Below are 21424 nucleotides of genomic sequence, written 5' to 3'. Positions count from 1 at the left end.
ATATGATAAAGATTAATAATTGGTATTAATTCTGCCATATTGGGGGGTAATTGTTGACACACTAAAAGTGCAGCCCAAATCAAATAGCTCAAAGAGTGAAGTCCAATTGGGGAATCCAGGATAAAGTTCCAAACAAGATTATTGATGAATGCAATGGAAGGCCACGAACACAGTATCATCATCGTCTAAGCTTGAAAGTCGCCCAGAATCTGAGCGAATGGAGTACCTTACGGTTGCCTAGAGCGATGACCCCGTCCTCGCCCAAACCTTCGAATCGCCCAGGATTTTAGCAATTATAAAACATTATGGTTATCCAGAATAGCAGTTATTGAGTGATCTTATCACATTCCACGATTCAAGAAACCCAGTTGAAGACGGTTGAACGATAAAGAGTAATGATAACAATTAGAGACGGCAGTTCCACGACAAATTAGCCACCATAAAGAAAGTGAGTAGTTATACAACAATCAAACAGTTTCCAAGCGATTTGTCACGAAAAAATCATCAAGGGAATATAAAAGGAAGAGAAGACATAGAGAAAAAGGGATGAATCAAATACTCTCAAATAGAGAATATATAGTTTCGATTTTTTAGTTTAAACTTAAATACTTCTTTTAGTACTCGTGTGCTTGCGCCCCTTGGAGGCATTCTATTTATTTCCAATTGTAAATCATCGTCAATAAAACACCCATTTTTGGGACTTTATCTCAAGAGATCCGTTCTTTATACAATTGTCTGATTTCTTTTTAATTGTTAGCAACTATTCGAGCGAAACAAGTAGAATTACGGTATTGAAATCATATTATATTACATTTATCATACTAAGTTAAAGTTAACTATTAATTAAAAATGGATAAAAAGTATAAGCACCAGAATCGCGTAAAGAACTCCAGATAAGGTAACAAACATTAAAAATTAATTAATTTTCCAAGCTTCCATCACTATCAAACAAAAACCTCAAAAGCCGTCGTCATGCTCATGCCTAATCTCAATCTCATCAAGAAAAACCCATTAAAGAAGAATAAGAGGTTGAAAAGGCGAAGAAGAATTGTACTGTTACAAGAAAAGACATGGGAGGAATTTCAACTCTTTCAGCCTCAAAACACTGGCACAATATTCCAACGTCAGCATTCCCAAATAATTCAAGAATCTTAAACCAATTTATTGACAAAATTACTTCAATTCAGTTCAATCACACTTTCAAATCATCAGGAAAAGAGAATCCATTTTCTTGTTTTGCTTTGGATGCTTCGAGGGAGTCTATCCCGCCACTGGTGGTGGTGGGATCGGCCAATGCTGATTTATATGTGGAGATTGACAGGTTGCCTAAGGAGGGTGAGACCATATCTGCTAAAACTGGGCAAATCTTGGCAGGTGGTAAAGGAGCCAATCAGGCAGTTTGTGGGGCAAAACTGGCATATCCCACATACTTTTTGGGGCAAGTGGGGGATGATGCAAATGGAAAGTTAATCACTGACGCACTAGAGGGTGGTGGAGTGTGTTTGGATCGTTTGAGTAGATTGGATGATGTTCCTACTGGGCATGCTGTGGTCATGCTGCAGGCTGGGGGGCAGAATTCTATTATTATTGTTGGGGGTGCTAATATGGCTTGTTGGCCCCAGACTCTGCCCGAGGAGGATCTGGAGGTTATTAAGAATGCTGGGATTGTTTTGCTTCAGAGGGAGATTCCTGATTCTGTTAACATCCAGGTTGCAAAGGTGAGGCGCATGTCATTTGGTTCTTAATTTAAGTGTTCTATTAGAATGCTTGAAGTTTGAATTGGTGAATGAGATATAAAAGAGGGATCTTTATGTTAAGACTTGGGGTCCATCTTAATAAGGTCAACCTTGTTAAGAGGAGTGTCCCAATTCTTTATATATTGGTCATTATTTCGGTATTTTACCGATGTGGGATTATATTCCCTTAACATGCCCCGCAAGACGGTGGCTCGTTTGAGCAGACCAATCTTGAAATCCGTGTGCTCATTTTTAGAGACTTAATCGGATCGAATCGCTCGTTGGAGCTTACTGGGCTCTGATACCATGTTAAGATTTGGGGTCCATCTTAATAAGGTTAACCTTGTTAAGAGGAGTGTCCCAATTCTTTATATATTGGTCATTATTTCGGTATTTTACCGATGTGGGATTATATTCCCTTAACACTTTATATGGATTGACGACATTTCTCTTATGTAATTATTACAAACCTCCCTATATACCAATTTTTGTATGGTGTTTTTCATTTTAGGGATGGATATATGATTAGTTGCAAGGGAAATGAATTCAAAATGTTTAAAGTTCATAGCTTTATGCTCTAGTTTTACCTTTTTGAGAGCAACGTCATTGGTGTGTGTTCCTGAGTAATTGTGTTAACTTAAAAGATTGAAATGTCAGGCTCGAAATATCTGGGCAAGTAACATTTTTGCCCAAATTTAGATGTCTTTTCAAGCAGACAGAAATTATACTGTGCGGATGGAAGGACTGTGAATTTGGCATTTGTGGTATAGACCAAGATGAATCCATTAGAAGGGGTTTTCATTCATAGATGAACAACCTTTTAGCACCCAGTAAAACTGTTATAAGGCAGAGCAGCAACTACGTTGAAGAAGAATACCCTAGAGAATGGAGTTTGAACATTTTGCTAGATGAAATATCAAGGAAGACCAATGCCATTTCGACGTATTATCTCATTGATTTTATCCATTGGAAGCCCTTCGTGGATGGTGGTAACTGCTAAACATATTGATGATGGCAAATATTTGTTTTCCCCTCACGCTCATACATTGTAGAGTACAGAGATATTTTTTCCGAAAAGGGATAAAAGGTTCTTCTCTAGATAATAGAGATTCTCTCGTACAAAAAGAAAATAAGATGGGTTTTGTCATCTGAGCATTGTCAGGTTACTAAAACTCTGCAATAAAGAAAGGCCAATGAGTTTCAGGCTGGGTTTCAACCAGAAAGCCATAAAGTGGATTATTGTGCTGAATTATAATTGGTTGGCTTCTTAAAATAATGAGATGAATTCATTCTTTTTAGAAAGGCAATTCTGAGTAGCACTGCTCTATTTTTGGTTAATATTTATGGTTTGGTGCAATTCTTTGGCTCAAGTCCTTGTGCTTCTCACACATTTATCAAAGGCAGGCTTTAGAATTATCAAATCACCCCCATTATGTCTCTAGTTTAGGTTTTGCATAAAATTAATAAAAAAAAACAAAGGAACTAAAAATACTTCAATATTCAATTCCTTTTGCAACATGTGTACCATTGTTTTTTCAGCTGCATAATTCTCTTTATCTGCTTTAGACATGTTTTTGAATGAGTCTCTTAAGAAGTAGTAGCATCGGGAAATTCCAAACTCATGATTGCTTTTGTTTTCAAATTGCAATGACCTTGCCTTCTTTGGGGTTCTTTTGTTTTTGCCGTTATATCTTATACACTGGAGTTATTACGATCCAGAGAAACTTCTTCATCAGTTATATATAATATATCCTTCGGCGGTATGATTCTGTAACCATCTTTCTCTCTATAGGTTGCTGGGAGTGCACTTGTCCCAGTCATCTTGGATGCTGGCGGAGTTGATGCACCAATCCCTATAGAGCTATTTAGTTTTGTCGATATTTTCAGCCCAAATGAGAGTGAGCTTGCTCGTCTGACAAACATGCCAACAGAAACTTTTGCACAGATAATCCAAGCTGTGGGAAAATGCCATAAAATGGTGAGTAACAGTTGTACTCAAGGTATCAAAGACAGGTATTTATGGTATGGTGATATCAGTTGGAGTATCCTTCTCTTTTATTATTTATTTATTTTTTTTTTTTTCATATTCGTGGGTATTCCTTTTTCTTTCAGGGTGTTAAGCAAGTGCTTGTAAAACTCGGAGCTAAGGGGGCTATTTTTTTCACCGAAGAAGAGGAACCAATTATACAACCTGTCATATCGGCTCCAAAAGTAATTGATACCACTGGAGCTGGTGACACTTTCACTGCTTCTTTTGCTGTGGCTCATGTGGAGGGAAAATCCAAGCAGGAATGCTTGAGATTTGCTGGTATGCATAGTATTTTTCCCTCCCATTTTACAATTATTTCCGCTGTCTCACAAAGCTACTCATGATTTTCAGCTGCAGCTGCTTCACTTTGTGTTCAAGTAAAGGGAGCCATTCCAAGCATGCCTGACCGAAAATCTGTTTTGGATCTTCTTCAGTCTCTTTGAGGATGTTCGCATTTGTAGTGTAGTTCATCTCGCATATAAATAAGAGGTATTCTTCTGAGACTGCTGCATGATCATTTTTTCCCTTTTTAGTGTCTAAAAGTAGTTCTTCCTTAACCTCAACTGTTTGAAAAATTGGATTAAAGCTCATCCATTAGTGTTCTGTTTCCTTGTTGAAACTAATCCAGAATTTGTGATGAAATCACTTTCAATAAATAAATAAATAAATAAAAGAAGAAGAAGAGCAAAATGGGAAAGGAAAAGGAAAATCTGTACTCCTGGTCATTTGCTTCTATGCTATTCTCACCATTGTCAGTAGGGCTGGATATGGTCCCGTGGGTATTTAGTAAATGGAACCATTGGGTTCAAATTTAATTATGGAACCGTTCGGATTCGGTTCCATTAGGTTCAATTTGGTTTGGTTTCCAGGTTCCATATTATAATTAAATTTTTTAATATTTACAAAGCTATGTTAATTCAACTAATGATATGTTCAATCTAGCTCTTACAAAATAACGTAATCCAATCTTAAGTGTCTTTGTTGCGTCTCTATTTGCTGAGTCCTTCATAGATTTGATTGTTTAAATCACAGGAAGAGGAAGATAGCGAGCTCACAATAATTAAGAGAGGCGTTGTCGAGCTTTAATTTTGTTTCTCGAGAATGGTAAAAACGGCACTATGGTAGAGTAACAGATTTGGATAAAATTAGATAAATTTAATTAAGTTGGCTTTGAACTGAAAATTAGAAATAGGAAAATCATATTTTTGGATTTGAGCTAAATTAACTAGTTAACAAGTTTATTTAGAAAAAATAAAATAATTTGACTTATTTAAAATAAATTAATTAGAAAATTAGGGAGATTCGATTCTTAATCTAGAATCGAGGACCAAACCAAACATGTCGGTTCTCGATTCAGATACATGTTTATATATTTAACTTAAAAAGAATTGCTCGATTCGGTTGGGGAGTTTTGTCCAGCCCTAATTCCCCATCCCCACCCTTTTGCTGTCCATTTGGGATGAAATTTTGGTCATAGGGTGGGAGAGAGGTGATAGGTGGGAGGGGGAGAAGATCATTTCTTCTTTAACTAAAAAATGAGAGTATAATGATCCTTTTAACCAAAATCTCTTTCTACGTGCATTGTACGTGACATTTTCAAAACTAAAATGAATGGAATTCGATAGTGGGGATCTAGTCCTATGGCTGGGAGCCTAAATGACAAGAGGATATAGTTGGGGGCCTAAATGCTCAAAATATATGTTGGGAGGCCTATGCTACTTTTTGAAAAATGAGAATAGACATCAATTTTTTGTTTGGTATGAAATAGAAAATTTAACGATGTAGAGAAAATAGAGGAATAAGTTTTATATTGAACCAACAGAAAGTGAGCAGCTAACAGTAATAGAAACAAACAAACAAAAATAAAATAAAATTGATAACATAGATGTTCCCAAAGCCAGGTAATGGACAATTTTGACATTATGAGAATGTTGATCAACATAATGCTAAATTGAAATTATTAAGCATCCTTTTGGCAAAATTTATAAACCGTTTATAAACGGTCAAATTTCATTTTTAACGACACATTTCAATAGACTTACAATTACTGCCCTCTTATCTATCACTTGTTTCCCATTTATAAATCCTTCCCAAACGGATGCTAAATTGAAATTTACAGTACTTCAGAATTTTGCAATCGTGGATTATATATATATATATATATATATATTCAAAGGTTGGGTAATTATAGCTACTTGTGCTGTATGATCGAGGAAAATTTTTGTAGGCCATCACTAAAGCTGCTCTTAATTCAGGACCCGGACTTGGATTTTGTAGGTTGAGTGATTCAGGGTACTTCAGCTAGTTTTTTGATTTGGAGTTTCTTACAGCAAGTTGAATTATACCTTTCATTTTATATTAATTTTTGTTGAAGCTAGTATTATTCAAATATAGAGTTTCATAAAGTATCCTTCGACCTTCGTTAATCATAACATGAAAATGAAGTGGATTACAAGGTTTTAGATATCTATAATGTGCTTTGTTAACATAAAATCATGTGGTTCTTACTTTTTGGGATTAGAATGGGATGTTTTAAGCTTTGCGGATATTGCTTCTAACAAAATTATTGAATCCATAACATAATAGGCTCCTGTTTAGTGGGGATTAAAATCAGGTTTTAATAGATTTTAATAAAAATTGATGAATGTGTGGTTAAAAAGTTTTGGCTCCATGAAATATGTGGTTAAATTAATTATTGACTTTGACTTAGATCCCTACCAAACAAATATTAGATAAATGTTGGGTTACTTATGAGTCGTTCTTACTATTTCTAGTGCCGTTGCCCACTTTAGGTCGTTGTTGGAATGGGAATGGACAATATTCAGACTTCTAAAATTATTTTGAGTGGCCGGTTAAATTAACTTTCACTCTTGTAGGCCAAATTAAATGCGCTTGACATTCTGCAATATTACCTTATCTTGAATCACCAGATTTTATTACCAAATTTGGATGCTTTATGTTGCTGCCACCATTGTTAGCCATTGATTAATCTAAGATCCTTGCCAAGTACCAATTTTGTGCAAGTTTAGTTTTTAGGATAGCCATACTCTCCCCAAACTGGATGAGGTAAAATTTACAGTATCTCTTGAGGTTGAGGATTACTCCAGGGATCACAAAAGTTGTAAGGCTCAGGGTGTTGAGCATTACCAGGAGTACAATGTACACGGTAAGCCTCGTAAGGACAATTTTCCTTGTCAGGGCAATGAATATGAGTTTCTCTGAGAAGGGTGTGGTACAGAGGACAAGATTGTAGAAAAGTCGGGTTACACCACGAGTCTATGCTAGGATTAAAAATCATCTCACTGTATCATGTAACGTCTGTTGTTACATCAATGTGCATGGCTGCCCGTTATTCTTCCAGCAGCTGCTATGTCCGTTAGGTAGAACTAGGTTCCCGGACCCCCTCCATGCTTTATATCACTGTGAAAAAAGTTATTGAGAAAAATGATCAGTAATGTAGAAAACAACGATACAATGGACGAGAATATTATGTTGGAGGGAGAAAAGTTAGTGCAATTGGCTGATTCACTAGCAAATTTTAAATAAGCCCCATCTATAATCTCATGTTCGTATTGATGAACCACCTAATCAAGTAAAATTCATGATCAAGTATTGTTATTGTCAACTTTTTTTGAAAATTGCGAACTTGTCAACCTTCGATAAAAATGAACGTAATCTGCACATGAGAGCGCGCTCAAAACAGGTTAAGCGTTTCTATGGGTGATTAAACACTAACTGTTTTCACCATTCCCCTAGTGTGAGAGTGATATCCAGTAGAGAACCCTGTTGTGGCACCTGTCCTCAGGTAAAGCATCAGCCATGGGTACTTTGAAGATGTCTTGAGAATATGATGAAATTTTCTAACTTCTTTCTCCCAAATCACTTCATAATATGAAGAATCATTCTGTGTGATGAGTGCTTTTGTAACACTAGCAGCAGAAATATCCAGATCCTATGTTGCATGGAAGCTCCTCATCAGTTTGTTTGTCAAATGATCTTCTTGCAAGATTGTATAGTTGTGGTAGATCAATGGCACATTCATTCACCCTTTTCCGAAGCACGGGAATTCAGATTCAGATGTGAAGAGATAGGCTTTTCTTCAATTGTTAGGGCAAATAGTAGCTAACGTATCCATGTTTCCGCTCTTGAGCATTATCATCCAAAACTGCCATGGCTTTGGCTTGTCTTGAACTTGACACTTTGTGCTCAAATATCTGCTTCCATGCCGTGTATTGATTGACATCAAGAGATCCTCTTCTTCCTCTGGATGTTGCATTCGTTATGCCAAGCTTCTTGTCTCTCTCATTCACCCTTTGAACTAGCCCGGCTTTTATTCAAAGAAGATATGAATAAGAAGAAACTAAGAAGGTTAATAGAACTTAATTTATTCGAAAACAAAGCAATTTTATAGGATCAAATATTGTGGGTTGATGTGCATTAATGCGTGTTTGGTATGGGAAATTGAAGAACGAGGTTAAGTAAGAGAGGCATGATGTGCAGAAGTCACAGTAATAGGTTTTAAACAAAGTATAAAAGAGATAATGAACAATTTATACATTAAAGGCTCAGATTTTGACAGCACATGGTTGTCAACCATGTTCTTACAACTAACTTTATTGTGGAATTAAGGTGTTCAGAACTTGACCTGTGTCCATTGATGGAGATAAGTTCAATTTCTGCTATATGTATACTAGGTGAGTAAAATATTTTCAAGTCACACAAGATATTCCAAGACCATATATCTCACAATTTCGAGTACTCTCAAGTACAGAAATGGCTGGCACGTTTGGGATGGCTGGAAGGCCATGTAATAACAATTCGACGTGGGACAATACAATAAATCCTCTTTTGATACGGGATTATAAAAAGCCATTGAAACAATGTTACCCAACAAAAGTTGTTCACTGTCAAGTGCACCACACACGAGATAAAAGTAAATTCAGGCAAGAACTAGGGGAGCTTCCTCTTGGTGTGGTAAACTCATAACTACAATATTCTTTTGCATCTCTCTCTGTTGTGAATTCAATCATTGATTATATGCAGAACATAATAATAATAATAATCCATGTGGTGTAGAATTGTAGAGGTCAAAACAGTCTGATTATCTTGGACTTCCCATAGTTGGAGCTTCTTCACCAACCTCACTGCATTGATTTCATGCCTCAGTAGCCACTCTAAGACCATCTCTTCTCATCGCAGGATCACCTAGTGCAAATGTTGTGCAGAAACACAACATGCATGCAATCCAAATATTGGAAGTTTCTGCAGCAGCACCGTTGTGACTTCATTTATATAAGAGATTCTCTCTCTCTCTCTCTCTCTCTCTCTCTCTCTCTCTCTCTCTCTCTCTCTCTCTCTCTCTTGTAGACATTGTCATACTTGAGGGTTAATATTTTGTCCACAAGTATTCTTAATTATAATTCGATTCCACTATATTCAATATCAATTAAGAGTATATACGAAGTGTGTATATAAATATGTATGTAACAGTTATGTAGAGACACTATTTATAATTTAGGGTTAACATTTTGTCCACAAGTATTCCTAATAATCTGTACATTCCAGAAGTATTGCCAACTTTGACAAGAAGTGATTGGTAAGAAATTTGTAGCAACTTCCTTTGATTTTCTACCACCTTAAATGGCAAGCATATTGCGTCTTGATGCAATAAAAAGGGATCTAGAACTCGTTTTCCCAAAACAAAAAAGAGAAATCTTGCATAAGGTGAATTTAAAGATATAAAGCAGAATAAGCGTATAACAAAATACAAGACTTGGTGTGATTTGATAAGGTTTATGTAATTCTGTCAAGTTCAAGTAGGTCATCTTTTGTGGATTGGAGAATGATGTCCATCACGATTTGCTTAGAGGAAGGTATATCTGACCTTACCTACTATTATACCTCTAACGACTCCGTCGCGGTCTTTTTTTTCCCAAGAGAAAAAAATATATATTCTTAAGGTGAATTTAGATGTATAAAACAAGGTAGATTATGTTGGAACAGATAAATCATATCACAAAATCCAAAGTTCAATGGGACTCGGAAGGTCTATCTCGAGTTCAAATAGACCACAAGTTGTGAAATGTGTGCATGACATTCATCACGATTTACCTAGAAGACATGTTCATGTGGTACTATATGTGACAACCTGCTTACATGTCTCTTGATGATCACTTGTCACTTTCTTTTTCCTTGACAACTTCATGTCACTTTCTTGGTTGAACAGAAAGAATAAATTTCTTGATGTATGTGAAATACAGTTCCAATTTTCAACGATTTCGTCAATTGATGTTCTCATTAGTATTTATGAACTTCATTATACAGATTCAAAGCCTCAATAGCTTCTCTAAAGACACCAATAGCTGCAACTTATTCATTCCATGCTGTAGCAAATTCATTAACAAAATATGAATTGAACTCCTCAATTTAGAGCTCAAAAATAGCAACTTATGCAAACCATCATATCTTGTTTTGAGCTCTGCCATAGCAATTCATAAATATTGTCGTATCGAGATGTGCGCAAACAACTCATTTTTTCTTTCTGCATCAACAATAAAATGATTTGAAACACAAAGGGTGTGTTTGATTGAAAATTTTTCCATGAAAATGATCTTTTTTCACCCGAATTTTAACTTTTTGAGGGATTGATTGCCATTTTTTTATGAAAAATATTTTCCAACATTTAAAAATATGCCTAGTTTTCCTTCTAACGAGGAAAACATTTCTTCAGGGAGATAGATTTTAAATTTTTATTTTCTTCAAAACCAGGAAAACGTTTTCTTTTCTTGAAAATATTTTCCATGTCAATGAGACACACCCTAAATGAATTTTATCAATTTTTAACTGCTTTTTTTCTCCAATCCTTCAAGAAAGAGCTCTGCTATTGTGACAGATTCAGATCAAGGGCTAGGGTGGCCCCCTCATAGGAGCCTGTCCCCAGCCCTGTCACAGTAGAAAAATCCTTTCAGAAATTTATTATAAGAAGCTAGGTTTTGTTAAGAACTTGAAAGATCTAGAGTGGATGTAATTTTCAGTCCATCGGTGTACTTATTAGTGCTTAAAAAAATTGACTTCTTGATAAAATCCTTAATCATATCCTAAAAGATTCATGAATTGTATGCAAATAAAATAAATACATATTCAAATTACATCAAGAACATTACTAGCTCATCTTTTTCCTTCCCCATCCAAATTCCTAATTATTAGCTGTGAATCAGTAGCAAGATCATTTTAGTTGGGAATGCTGCGTCTCCATATTCCGGCCAAAGCACTACCAAAGATCGAATGACACACACTAGAAACTGCACACGGCACTGCAGTAAGTGGATTCCCGAAGTGTTGAGTGGCAAGGACGACCCCAAGCACCGAATTCTGAAACCCAGAAATGGAAAGATATCGATGACAGTAAACGATAAAAGAGGGAAACTGAAAATCTATCAATATTTACAAGATAAAGAGGAATACCTGCATGCCAACCTCAATAGAAATTGTTCTTGATGAGGACACGTCAATCCTAAGCATCCTTGAAAGTACATAACCGAAGAAAAACCCAGATGCGTGAAGAAGAGCAACAGCTAGAACTACTTGTCGACCAGACATGAGGATTGCTGAAGAACTCTGAGCAATTGCATTTCCACAAAGAACAGCGACAGTTGACACAGCAATAGGTGGCATCAAGGGAGAAACAATTTTAACGAAGCTTTGGAAATATTGATTCAGAAATGCTCCGGCCAAAACAGGAAGAAGCACAACCTGAGTGATATGTAAGGTGCAGTTTACGACTTCGAGAAGTTAGAATTATGATACATTGATATAATGGTTGACATAATGTCACATGGCACTTTATCATTGGACCATTTTAAACACAATTAACATTTTCATCCAATTATATCTTGCCAACTAAGATTATATCACTCCATCTGTCAACCACTTTTTGTCAAAGTGACATAACCCAGTAAATTATGTGGAAACTCGTAATCAGGAGAGAAGCTGTAAGCATAAGAAAGGTCACCTGCAAAGTTGACATGAATAGTCCGGCTGCATCCACTGCCACATATTGTCCTGCAAGTTTTGCTGTGAGAAAAGGGGTCATCACCTGTAAGAGCAAATGACAATAGATAACGATAAGCTTTCGGACAATAGAAACTCCCAATGTGACATTTCAGATAGTCAGATGCTCAATTTTAGACGAAGCAATATAGTCCCTTTAATTATCCTCATTCTTTGATCTTATCATACAAAATGGAGAGTCAGAACACAAGAAGACAGCAGTGAAAAAGGAAGGGACGAGTCAAAAGGCTCTTAAAAATTCACACAAGAATGACTAGGAACTAAGACACCAATTTGAATTACAAACCACTGCAGAGAGGGTGCTTGCAGCAGTCATCAACACAGAAAGAGCCACATTTCCTCTGCAGTAAAATGAAGTAATCAGGATTTAACATCAAGATATTCAACAGATTAAAAGTAGTTTCTCTAGAAGTGCCATACCGTGCAATATACGTAACAATATTACTTGCAGTCCCTGTGAAGGAATACAAGTGAAAGTGAGTAAACATAGTCATAGACAAGAAAGCAACAAAAAAAAGCTATGTGCCTAAAAAAAATCCATATACACCTCCTGGACAGCAACCAACCAATATTAAGCCAGCTGCATAATATGATGGCAAATTCAAAAGCTTGCTCACGAAAAATCCAGATAATGGCATAACCTGTCACCACAAATCGACATTATAGCATGTTGAATATCATCTCCATTTGCCCCACCTCTTAACTACTCTCAACATATAAAACAACAAAAGACTGGTAAATAGTAACTTGAGAAATTTCAAACTTTCTTGTTCTATCAAAAAGCAGTTTAAGATAACTCAGGCTTCAAATTGCTAAAATTATGCTCTTCAGATTTATATCCTTTTATTTCACACGATATAGAAACCCAAGTCTGAGAGCCATAGATGTTACAAAAGCATACAAATGAAGCGAAGTAAGAAGCTTATTAGTTATTCCTATAGCCTCTCTTAATGACGCCCCAAGTCAAACAATAGTACAAGTCATTCAGTTCAAATGATAAGGTATGACCTTCATCTCCAAAATCCTCGTCCTCGCTTCTCTATGACTCACTTCAATCCCATCCCAAAACCAAAAGTGGACTTAGTTCAAGTTTTACTTCATTCGTTCCGGAGTTAGCCACTCCATCCCTTTGAAAATTTTCTCAAAACATAGAAAAAATGCCAAAAATTTCAGAAAATTAATGAAGTCAAAAGCTTGATGAGTAATGTTAACTGTTGGGAAAACACCTCCCAAAGATAGCCCAAAGATCAAACAAAGTTGACAATGTGAAAAAATCCAAACCACTTCAAGAACAAGAAAATGAGGAAGAAATGATTTCAATGGAATATATAAAGATCAATGTATTTTTGGATTACTTGAACAAGCCTCAAGTTAATCCCCAAGAAAGAAAGTAACTTGAATTTATACCCAAAATGAACAACCTTCAAGCTTGTAAAATTCTCTCTAAGTTTTCTCTCTTTTTCTCTCTTAAAACCGAGCCTAGGTCTTGTGTAATGAAAGAGGCAAAAAACCGGGTATAAATACATCTATCGAGGCGCCTAGGCGCCACACCATGTTCCTGTCTGGAAACAACACTCAGGGCGCCTAGGCGCCCAGCAGAACCAGCCCCCTTCCTCTCTTCCTCAGCTTCTCCAGCTTCTCTTCTTCTCACAATTCTCCACCTCGTACATCATTTGATAGACCTCAAATTTTGGACGAACACAAGAAGAAGTAGCAAGTACCAACTCGGCTGCATCATTCAAACCATGATTGCCTACGTTCCCAAAACTCAGGATCAAACCTCCGTAGTTCACCTCCACCTTCATATACTCTCCACCTCATTTCAACCTTGCCCCGAAGGGCCATGCCCTCTCTGGCATATCAACACGGACTAATGTGAAGCAAGTCCAAGCAATGTTGAAACTTGCTACCCGTTACCACTTTGGTTAACATGTCTGCTGGGTTCTCATTTGTGTGTACCTTCGAGAGTGAAATATCACCTTCATCTATAACATCACGCACAAAATGATACTTGACGTCGATATGCTTGGTTCGAGCATGATGAACCTAATTCTTAGCTAAGTGAATCGCACTCTGGCTATCACACCACAAGTCCACACAATCCTGCTCAATCCCCAAATCATCTAGAAGACCCCACAACCACAATGCTTCCTTCACTCCCTCTGCCATGGCCATACTCGGCCTCTGTAGTAGAAAGAGCAATTGTAGCCTGTAACATCGATCGCCAACTAACTGGGGCACCATGTATGCAAAACACATATCCAGTAGTAGATCGTCGTCTATCTAGATCACCTGCATAATCCGAATCTACAAACCCATTTATATGACATGCATCTCCACCAAAACATAGACCCGTATCCGCGGTACCTTTTAAATATCTCAGGATCCACTTCACAGCTTCCCAGTGTGCTTTCCCCGGATTCGCTATGAATCTACTGACCACACTCACCGCCTGTGAAATATCTGGGCATGTACACACCATGGCATACATCAAACTGCCAACTGCACTAACATAAGGCACACGATCCATGCGTACCTTTTCTTCCGCTGTAGTAGGAGACTGTTTACCAGAGAGCCTGAAATATGGAGCCAATGGAGTTACCACTGACTTTGCACCTTGTAACCCGAACCTAGCAATAACCCGCTCAATATAGCCTTTCTGACTCAAGAACATTCGTCGGTTCGTCCTCTCTCATCTAATCTCCATACCCAGTATTTTCCTAGCAGCCCCCATATCCTTCATTTCAAACTCTTTACCAAGTTGAGATTTCAACTTATCTATCTCCACCTTACTTTTCGAAGCGATAAGCTTGTCATCCACATACAATAGAAGATAGATATAATTACCTCCCCGAAGTTTTCGAATATAAACACAACAGTCATACTCACTTCTGGAGAAGCCATGCTTTAGCATGAAGGAGTAAAATCGCTGGTACCACTGCCGAGGAGATTGCTTCAATCCATATAGTGATTTTCTCAAGCGACATACCTGACGTTCCTTATCCTCAACATTGTAGCCATCAGGTTGATGCATATAGATCTCCTCATCTAAGTCCCCGTGCAAGAAGGCGATTTTGACATCGAGTTGTTCCAGCTCAAGATCATGATCAGCAACAATACTCAATAGCACCCGAATGGAAGTGTGCTTGACCACAGGAGAAAAGATCTCATTTTAGTCAACTCCCTCTCTTTGTGCAAACCCCTTAGCCACTAACCTCGCTTTGAATCTTGTACCACCGAGCTTGGTAGGATCCTCCTTCTTTTTATACAACCACTTGCAACCAATAGCTTTCTTACATATGGGCAATGGGACAACCTCCCATGTTTGGTTCTTGTGAAGTGATTCTATCTCTTCTTCCATTGCCGCCAACCAACTCTCGCTATTGTTGTTTAAAATAGCTTCCTTGAAAGTGGTAGGCTCATTATTCTCCACCGAGAGTGCATACTCAACCAAATTTGTCTGCCCATAGTGCATCAAAGGCTCGTCTGACCCCAACTTTAGAACTTGCTTGTAAGTACGGCGTGGCCTAGAGGAAGCCAAGTTATCTGATAGCTGCTGTTGTTGCTGTGCCTGTACATTCTCTTCCTGAACCACTTCTTGTTCAAGTGCATCATCACTCTCATCTTGAGTGTCTGTATGATGCTCCTCTTGAACATGCCTAGAATCAGGTTGGTCTCTAGGTTCTATGTCAACAACTTGAGACATTGTAGTCTCAACATCATCACCACCGGGCACTGTAGCTTTCAACTAAGCTATCATGGAGTTCTCATCAAAAGTAACATCTCTGCTGATTATGAACTTAGAATCCTCTACACACCAAAGGCGATAGCCTTTAACACCTGCCGCATACCCCAAGAATATAGCCTTCTTGGCCCTCGCATCAAGCTTTCCCTCGTTGACATGATAGTAGGCTGTGCATCCGAATGTTCTAAGTTTCTCATAATCTGCATGTTCTCCTGTCAATACTCTATAAGGTACATCTCCATCTAACCTTGAATGTGGAGACCGGTTCACAATATAGCAAGCATTTGCAACCGACTCTGCCCACCATTCTCTGCCCAAACCAGCATAAGATCGCATACACATCGATTTCTCTCGAAATGTGCGATTCAGTCTTTTCGCAACCCCATTCTGTTGCGATGTATTTCTTACTGTTCAGTGTCTCACAATGCCTTCCTTACCACAGAACTCCTTGAAAGCACCATCTGTATACTCAGTGCCGTTATCAGATCTCAGTGTCTTCAATTTCTTTCCTGTTCTGTTTTCAACCATTGCTTTCCACTTCTTGAAGGTGTCGAATACCTCATTCTTATGCTTCAAAAAATAAATTCAAGCATATCTAGAATAATCATCAACAAATGTAACAAAATACCTGGAACCGCCTTTGGAAGTGACAGAAGCCGGACCCCATACATCCGTGTGCACATAGTCAAGAATGCCTCTGCTTCTATGTTTGCTTGGCTGGAACTGAACTCGGTGTGCTTTACCGTACACGCAATGCTCGCAAAAATCCATGCAAGGCTTCTTCAAGTTCTTTAGCAAGCCTTTCTTGACTAGCAAATCTAGTCCCTTTTCAAACATATGCCCAAGCCTCCTATGCCATACCCGAGTGCACTCACATGGGTCTCCACCACTTCCACTTGTTCCAACTGCTACATCTTCAGTAACTGTAGTACCCTGAAGAGCATAGAGATTGCCTTCACGAATACCCTTCATCACAATCAAAGAACCACGAACAACCTTCTTTACTCCATTGCATGTTACAATCTTGCAACCACCGAAGTCTAAGGCACCAACAGAGATGAGGTTCTTTCGCAAATCAGGAACATGTCTAACATCCATCAATGTTCTAACTACTCCATCATACATCTTGATTCTAATTGAACCAAGCCCCACCGTTTTACATGAATGGTTATTACCCATCAACACGGTTCTACCATCAGTGCTTTTATAGGTAGTAAACCACTTCCTATTTGGACACATATGGTAAGAGCATCCAAAGTCAAGAATCCACTTACCGGAGGTCTCTTCATCACAAGAGATGGTGTAGCACTCATCGCTTTCCCCTCCTTCCGAGGCATAGTTTACCTCTTGCTTGACTTGCACCTTCCCACTGTTGTTGTTCTTATTGTTCTTCTTCCAACCCTTTTTGTTTGGACAATTCGCCTTGAAATGCCCAAGCTCGCCACATTTGAAACAAGACCTTTCCGCAAGAGGTCTAGGACTCGATCTAGATTTTTCTCCCTTGCCATTTGGTCGCACATTGCTTCTACCCCTTACAAACAATCCTTGAGCTTGCTCCTTGTTACCAATGGTAGACATGCCACTAGTTGCAATCTTTCGAAGATCATCCGCTAGAAGTGACGTTCTAGTGTCCTCCATCACAAGTTTATCACCCACAAGCATCAAAACTTGGGCAATGAAAGAAGTAGTAGTAGTGCTTGATCCTCATCATCTACATCCACATCAATGTCCTTCAAGTCCGATATGATCCTATCAAACTTGTTGATGTACTCCCGGATTGGTGTACCTTCATCCAATTTGCAAGTATACAATTTGGACTTCAAATAGATCCGATTTGTTAGAGTCTTCGTCATGAAGTTCGCCTCCAACTTTGTCCACACTTCCGCTGCCGTTACCTCACTATCAACCAAGAAAGCAACATCTCTTTCAAAGTAAAGAATGATAGACGCTCGTGCCTCAAGATCTAGCTCTTCCCAATCCTCGCCCGACATATCAACGTGCTTCTTCTCCTTTCCCACCAATGCCTTGTGCAACTTTTGAGAAATCAACAAATTTTTCATTTGCATTCTCCAATATGAAAAATCATTCTTCCCATTGAATTTCTCTATCTCATACTTCCCAATCTTCACCATTCCTCTAGTAGACATGATTTATCCACTTGTTTACCGAAAATAAATCACCAAAGTTCACTTGGGAATTTTCACAAACACCTTGTGCACAACAAAGTTCAAGCAACTCACCACAAAATCGAAGTTTAATCACCTTGATTTAGGATGTAGCTCTGATAACAAATTGTTGGGAAAACACCTCCCAAAGATAGCCCAAAGATCAAACAAAATTGACAATGTGAAAAAATCCAAACCACTTCAAGAACAAGAAAATGAGGAAGAAATGATTTCAATGGAATATATGAAGATCAATGTATTTTTGGATTACTTGAACAAGCCTCAAGTTAATCCCCAAGAAAGAAAGTAACTTTGAATTTATACCCAAAATGAACAACCTTCAAGCTTGTAAAATTCTCTCTAAGTTTTCTCTCTTTTTCTCTCTTAAAACCGAGCCTAGGTCTTGTGTAATGAAAGAGGCAAAAAACCGGGTATAAATACATGTATCGAGGCGCCTAGGCGCCACACCATGTTCCTGTCTGGAAACAACACTCGGGCCCCGGCAGAAACTGGGCGCCCCCCGGGCAGAAACATGGCGCGTGGGCGCCCAGCAGAACCAGCCCCCTTCCTCAGATTCTCCAGCTTCTCTTCTTCTCACATTAACAAACTAAACAACAAAGAATGTTCAAACGATCACGACAGGAATTTATTAGGGATTTATAATATAACAACCGAAACTAAGCATCTACACAATCAAGAATGAAGTAGATGATCAAAAAGGAAAGAGGAGATCACAGAATACTGCAGCATGAAGCCGGAGAATAACTCCTTAGGCATAGCCATCGCGCTGCGAAGATCATCGAAGGTAAGTGTCATCCCCATACCAAGCATAGTGAGAGTGATACCCATGACAGTCCATTGAGGCTTGACCCAATTGAATGAGCTAGGCTTCACCAATCCCAACAAGCAACCCAGAGCTACCCACAAAGGAAAAGCAGTAGATATAGCCTCGCCAACTGCTTCAATCGAGCTCTTCTTTGCAGTCTCAGCGTTCGACGAATTGCCACAAAGAACTGGGTACAACCTCGACCCACAAATATGATCGTTCTTTCGTGAAATCACCGAAATGGGTTTGTTGAAACGAGATTTGACTACCAGATTTTTTAATTCTAATGTAGGAATTGCGAAGGGTATTATTGGGATGGATGGTTTATAGGAGTAACTATTTGGTAGATAAAAATGAGTATTTCTTGTATAGTAATGGCAGTATTTAACTCCATTAGCGGTTGATTGTAATGAAAAACACTGCATTTTTCTTCTCTTGTGCAGAATCACAACTACTTCTACGGACTAATGCCGCCAAGCTTATTCAAAAACCGAAAACAAATGCGCAACCAGATGCAGGCACCCTTGACAGTGATCCGTCCTTTTTCTTTTTTTATTGTATTAGTATTTTCCGTTTGTCCGCAGCCTACCTAACACGTGCATAATAAAGCTACTTGTCGTGCATGTCACTTCAGTGTCTTACAAACAATGCTCCACTTTGACCTCCATTTTTTAGAAATGAAAATTAGTGGAATAGTATTTTTTCGAAAAATGAATGGTTAAAAAAAATGAAAAGTATTCGATTTACGTATAATATTACTTTTTATGAAAAATTATGTGATTGAAAATAAGAGAGAAAAATGAAATGTAATGTAATGAAATTTAATGGAGGCCAAACGGGAATGTGTGAAGATAACTGTACAAATAGCATCTAGACAGCAAGATAAAACGGTCATGCTTGACAGTCTCACACATGGAAGTGGAGCCACGATGAATAAAAAAATTGTGGGCTCGTGTATGGAGATTGTCAATCGGGGATTGTATAACTAGCAAAATTCAAAAAAAAAAAAAAAAAAAATTATGGTCCAACTTCAAATCTTTTCCCTATTTTTAGATTTTATTTAAGAAACCCACTTAATTTTTATTTTATTTAAAAAACTCTCTTAGTTTTATTATTATTTTTTTAAAAAAAAAAAAACCGCGAATTCCCCCAATCCTACCCCAAGAAATCTCCGATAGCCTCGACTTCACCCCATTATCATACCATTTTAGTTAAAAATTTAAACTGCAGTGTAGACGTTATCAAACTAGTTAAAAGCTTAGAAGAAAGCTTTCAAAACAAGCAAGCTGAAGAATGGCTTCTTAGCGTAGATTCGTGAGATATTTGGTATTGAACTTTCTTTGATAGATTAGCCAATTTTAATTGAACAAAGAAGAGGAGAACTGAACACAAGGGTTTTTGTCGTCGAGAACTTAGCCCAAAACCTTATTGCATTTAGTTATCGACAATCAAACACAGTGTTCACATTTCCAAAGAAGATCCGCAACATCTCAAGCTACAATAAAGTTAGGGCCGGATAAAACTCCATATCCGAATCGGACCCCACCCAACTTGGCCGAACCAAGCGATTCTTATTAGAGGAAATTAGGCCCACTACCCTCCAAATATGACAAATTAGAAAACTACCCTTAAAACTAAATAAAATCGTTTTCACCGTAAATGGTACGCTAAACCGACCAAAACTCCCACCACCATATCTCTGTTTTGCTTCCCCAATGCATTCTTCTTCTCTCTATTTCTATCTAAATTGTATTTGTCGTTTTTCTTGATTTTAGGTCAGTTTGTGCTGCTTTGTTTTGAAATTTGTAGCCGATTTAGTTGCAATGTTTGTTATCAAAGGGGTAGATAGAATGCAAGCTGTTGAGGGAGGGGAATTTGGATTTTTTGGGTAACGGAACGATTCGCTCTCGTGCTCTCCCGTTGCCATTCCGTCTCCCTGAATGCCTCACTAGTATTCAGGGTATGTAACTTCCATTTCTCCTTTCATTTTGCTAATTTCTAGGTATGTGAGTATCTTCCTCGTGAAATTTTATTGCTTTTGCTATGTTCATTGCGATTTATTTCATGATTTTGGGTATTGCTTTTTATTGAATGCATCGATTTTTAAAATGGGCTTGATGAATTGTAATATGGTTCATTCTTCTTTGAAATTCACCCAATGATTGAGGATCAATTATGCATTGTTTCCTTCTCTTGATTTTGTTAATTTCTGATTTTTCCTTTATTACATATGATGATAACTAAGTTCTTTAAACGTGGAAGCACAGAGTGCCTTAGCTTGCCTTCATATCGGTTGCTCCATCAAGAAACACTAATATGAGTTGCTCTGCCAATGATTGTCGACATATGATTCATTACTAATCTTCGCTACCATGACTTGTGATGCATCATATTAAGCAATAGAAGTAAATAGCAACTACTAAAATATTAGGATACTTTTCTATATTTTGGGTGATTTTGCACAACTTTCATTCATATAAATAAATGTAGTTGAAATTATGCTTCTATGCTTGCTTATCTCCATTTGCTTCGTTGAGGCATTTCTAAGTCATTAGCATTCTGATTGTGGTCTGCTTTAGTAAGCAAAAGTCCCTGTTTCCTATGTGACGTATTCACGTGTTCCAATAGTAGGTGTTGAAAAGCTTCCTTTCCAATTGGCAAACATTATTTTGGTTAGAACTAACTTGCAGGTTGTAGACGAGGGTCGTTCCAAAGTAAGAAATTCTTTGTCACCAGTAGTAGCTCAGTTGGCACTGCAAAAGATTTTACCTTTTCCTTGCAAAGAGCAGTACACTGTAGTGATTTTAATGCCTCAGGATTCTCATTTGAAGTCCCTAAAATCTTTCGTCCACT

At 37.8% G+C, this 21424-nt stretch overlaps 2 protein-coding genes and 1 pseudogene across 7 annotated transcripts; 1 reads left to right on the top strand and 2 right to left on the bottom strand.

Annotated features, from left to right (window-relative positions):
- The first annotated feature begins 850 nt into the window (after positions 1–850).
- LOC111395553 (ribokinase-like) lies at positions 851–9298 on the top strand. Of its 5 annotated transcripts, XR_002702811.1 has the most exons (7): positions 851–1718; positions 3529–3714; positions 3849–4044; positions 4117–4254; positions 8395–8459; positions 8537–8739; positions 8842–9298. XR_002702811.1 is itself a non-coding variant. In XM_023021582.1 (5 exons), the coding sequence occupies exons 1-4, from the start codon at positions 1071–1073 to the stop codon at positions 4206–4208; spliced, it is 1122 nt and encodes a 373-aa protein (XP_022877350.1). In that variant the 5' UTR covers positions 851–1070; the 3' UTR covers positions 4209–4254; positions 8965–9298. The 5 variants fall into 5 exon arrangements, 3 of the variants coding, with proteins under 3 accessions (XP_022877350.1, XP_022877351.1, XP_022877352.1); XR_002702810.1 differs by lacking the exon at positions 8395–8459; XM_023021582.1 differs by lacking the exons at positions 8395–8459; positions 8537–8739 and having other exon boundaries at positions 8965–9298.
- On the bottom strand, positions 6289–8388 carry LOC111395554 (annotated as a pseudogene).
- Positions 9299–10809: 1511 nt separating the features above from the next.
- LOC111395551 (probable sodium/metabolite cotransporter BASS1, chloroplastic) lies at positions 10810–19100 on the bottom strand. Of its 2 annotated transcripts, XM_023021581.1 has the most exons (8): positions 18481–19100; positions 12383–12476; positions 12256–12289; positions 12122–12176; positions 11777–11860; positions 11230–11517; positions 10982–11136; positions 10810–10950 (listed from the first exon to the last, which is right to left on the bottom strand). In XM_023021581.1, the coding sequence occupies exons 1-7, from the start codon at positions 18994–18996 to the stop codon at positions 10996–10998; spliced, it is 1212 nt and encodes a 403-aa protein (XP_022877349.1). In that variant the 5' UTR covers positions 18997–19100; the 3' UTR covers positions 10810–10950; positions 10982–10995. The 2 variants fall into 2 exon arrangements, with proteins under 2 accessions (XP_022877349.1, XP_022877348.1); XM_023021580.1 differs by having other exon boundaries at positions 10810–11136.
- Between the last annotated feature and the right edge of the window lie 2324 nt (positions 19101–21424).

This window comes from Olea europaea, chromosome 6 (assembly GCF_002742605.1).
Source record: "Olea europaea var. sylvestris chromosome 6, O_europaea_v1, whole genome shotgun sequence".
NCBI lineage: Eukaryota > Viridiplantae > Streptophyta > Magnoliopsida > Lamiales > Oleaceae > Olea > Olea europaea.
The sequence above is the reverse complement of the archived record's forward strand: the minus strand, read 5'-3'. Positions and strand labels throughout refer to the sequence as shown.

Bases quoted from the DNA above. Each gene is read 5' to 3' on its own strand.
- LOC111395553 (XM_023021582.1), top strand. From the start codon at position 1,071: ATGGGAGGAATTTCAACTCTTTCAGCCTCAAAACACTGGCACAATATT. The intron at 1,719-3,528 runs GTGAGGCGCATG...TTCTCTCTATAG, and splicing joins TTAACATCCAGGTTGCAAAG to GTTGCTGGGAGTGCACTTGT. The intron at 3,715-3,848 runs GTGAGTAACAGT...TTTTTCTTTCAG, and splicing joins TGGGAAAATGCCATAAAATG to GGTGTTAAGCAAGTGCTTGT.
- LOC111395551 (XM_023021580.1), bottom strand. From the start codon at position 18,996: ATGCAGTGTTTTTCATTACAATCAACCGCTAATGGAGTTAAATACTGC. The intron at 11,861-12,121 runs GTTTGTAATTCA...TTGCTCTTACAG, and splicing joins CAAGCACCCTCTCTGCAGTG to GTGATGACCCCTTTTCTCAC. The intron at 11,137-11,229 runs GTATTCCTCTTT...TCTGGGTTTCAG, and splicing joins CTATTGAGGTTGGCATGCAG to AATTCGGTGCTTGGGGTCGT.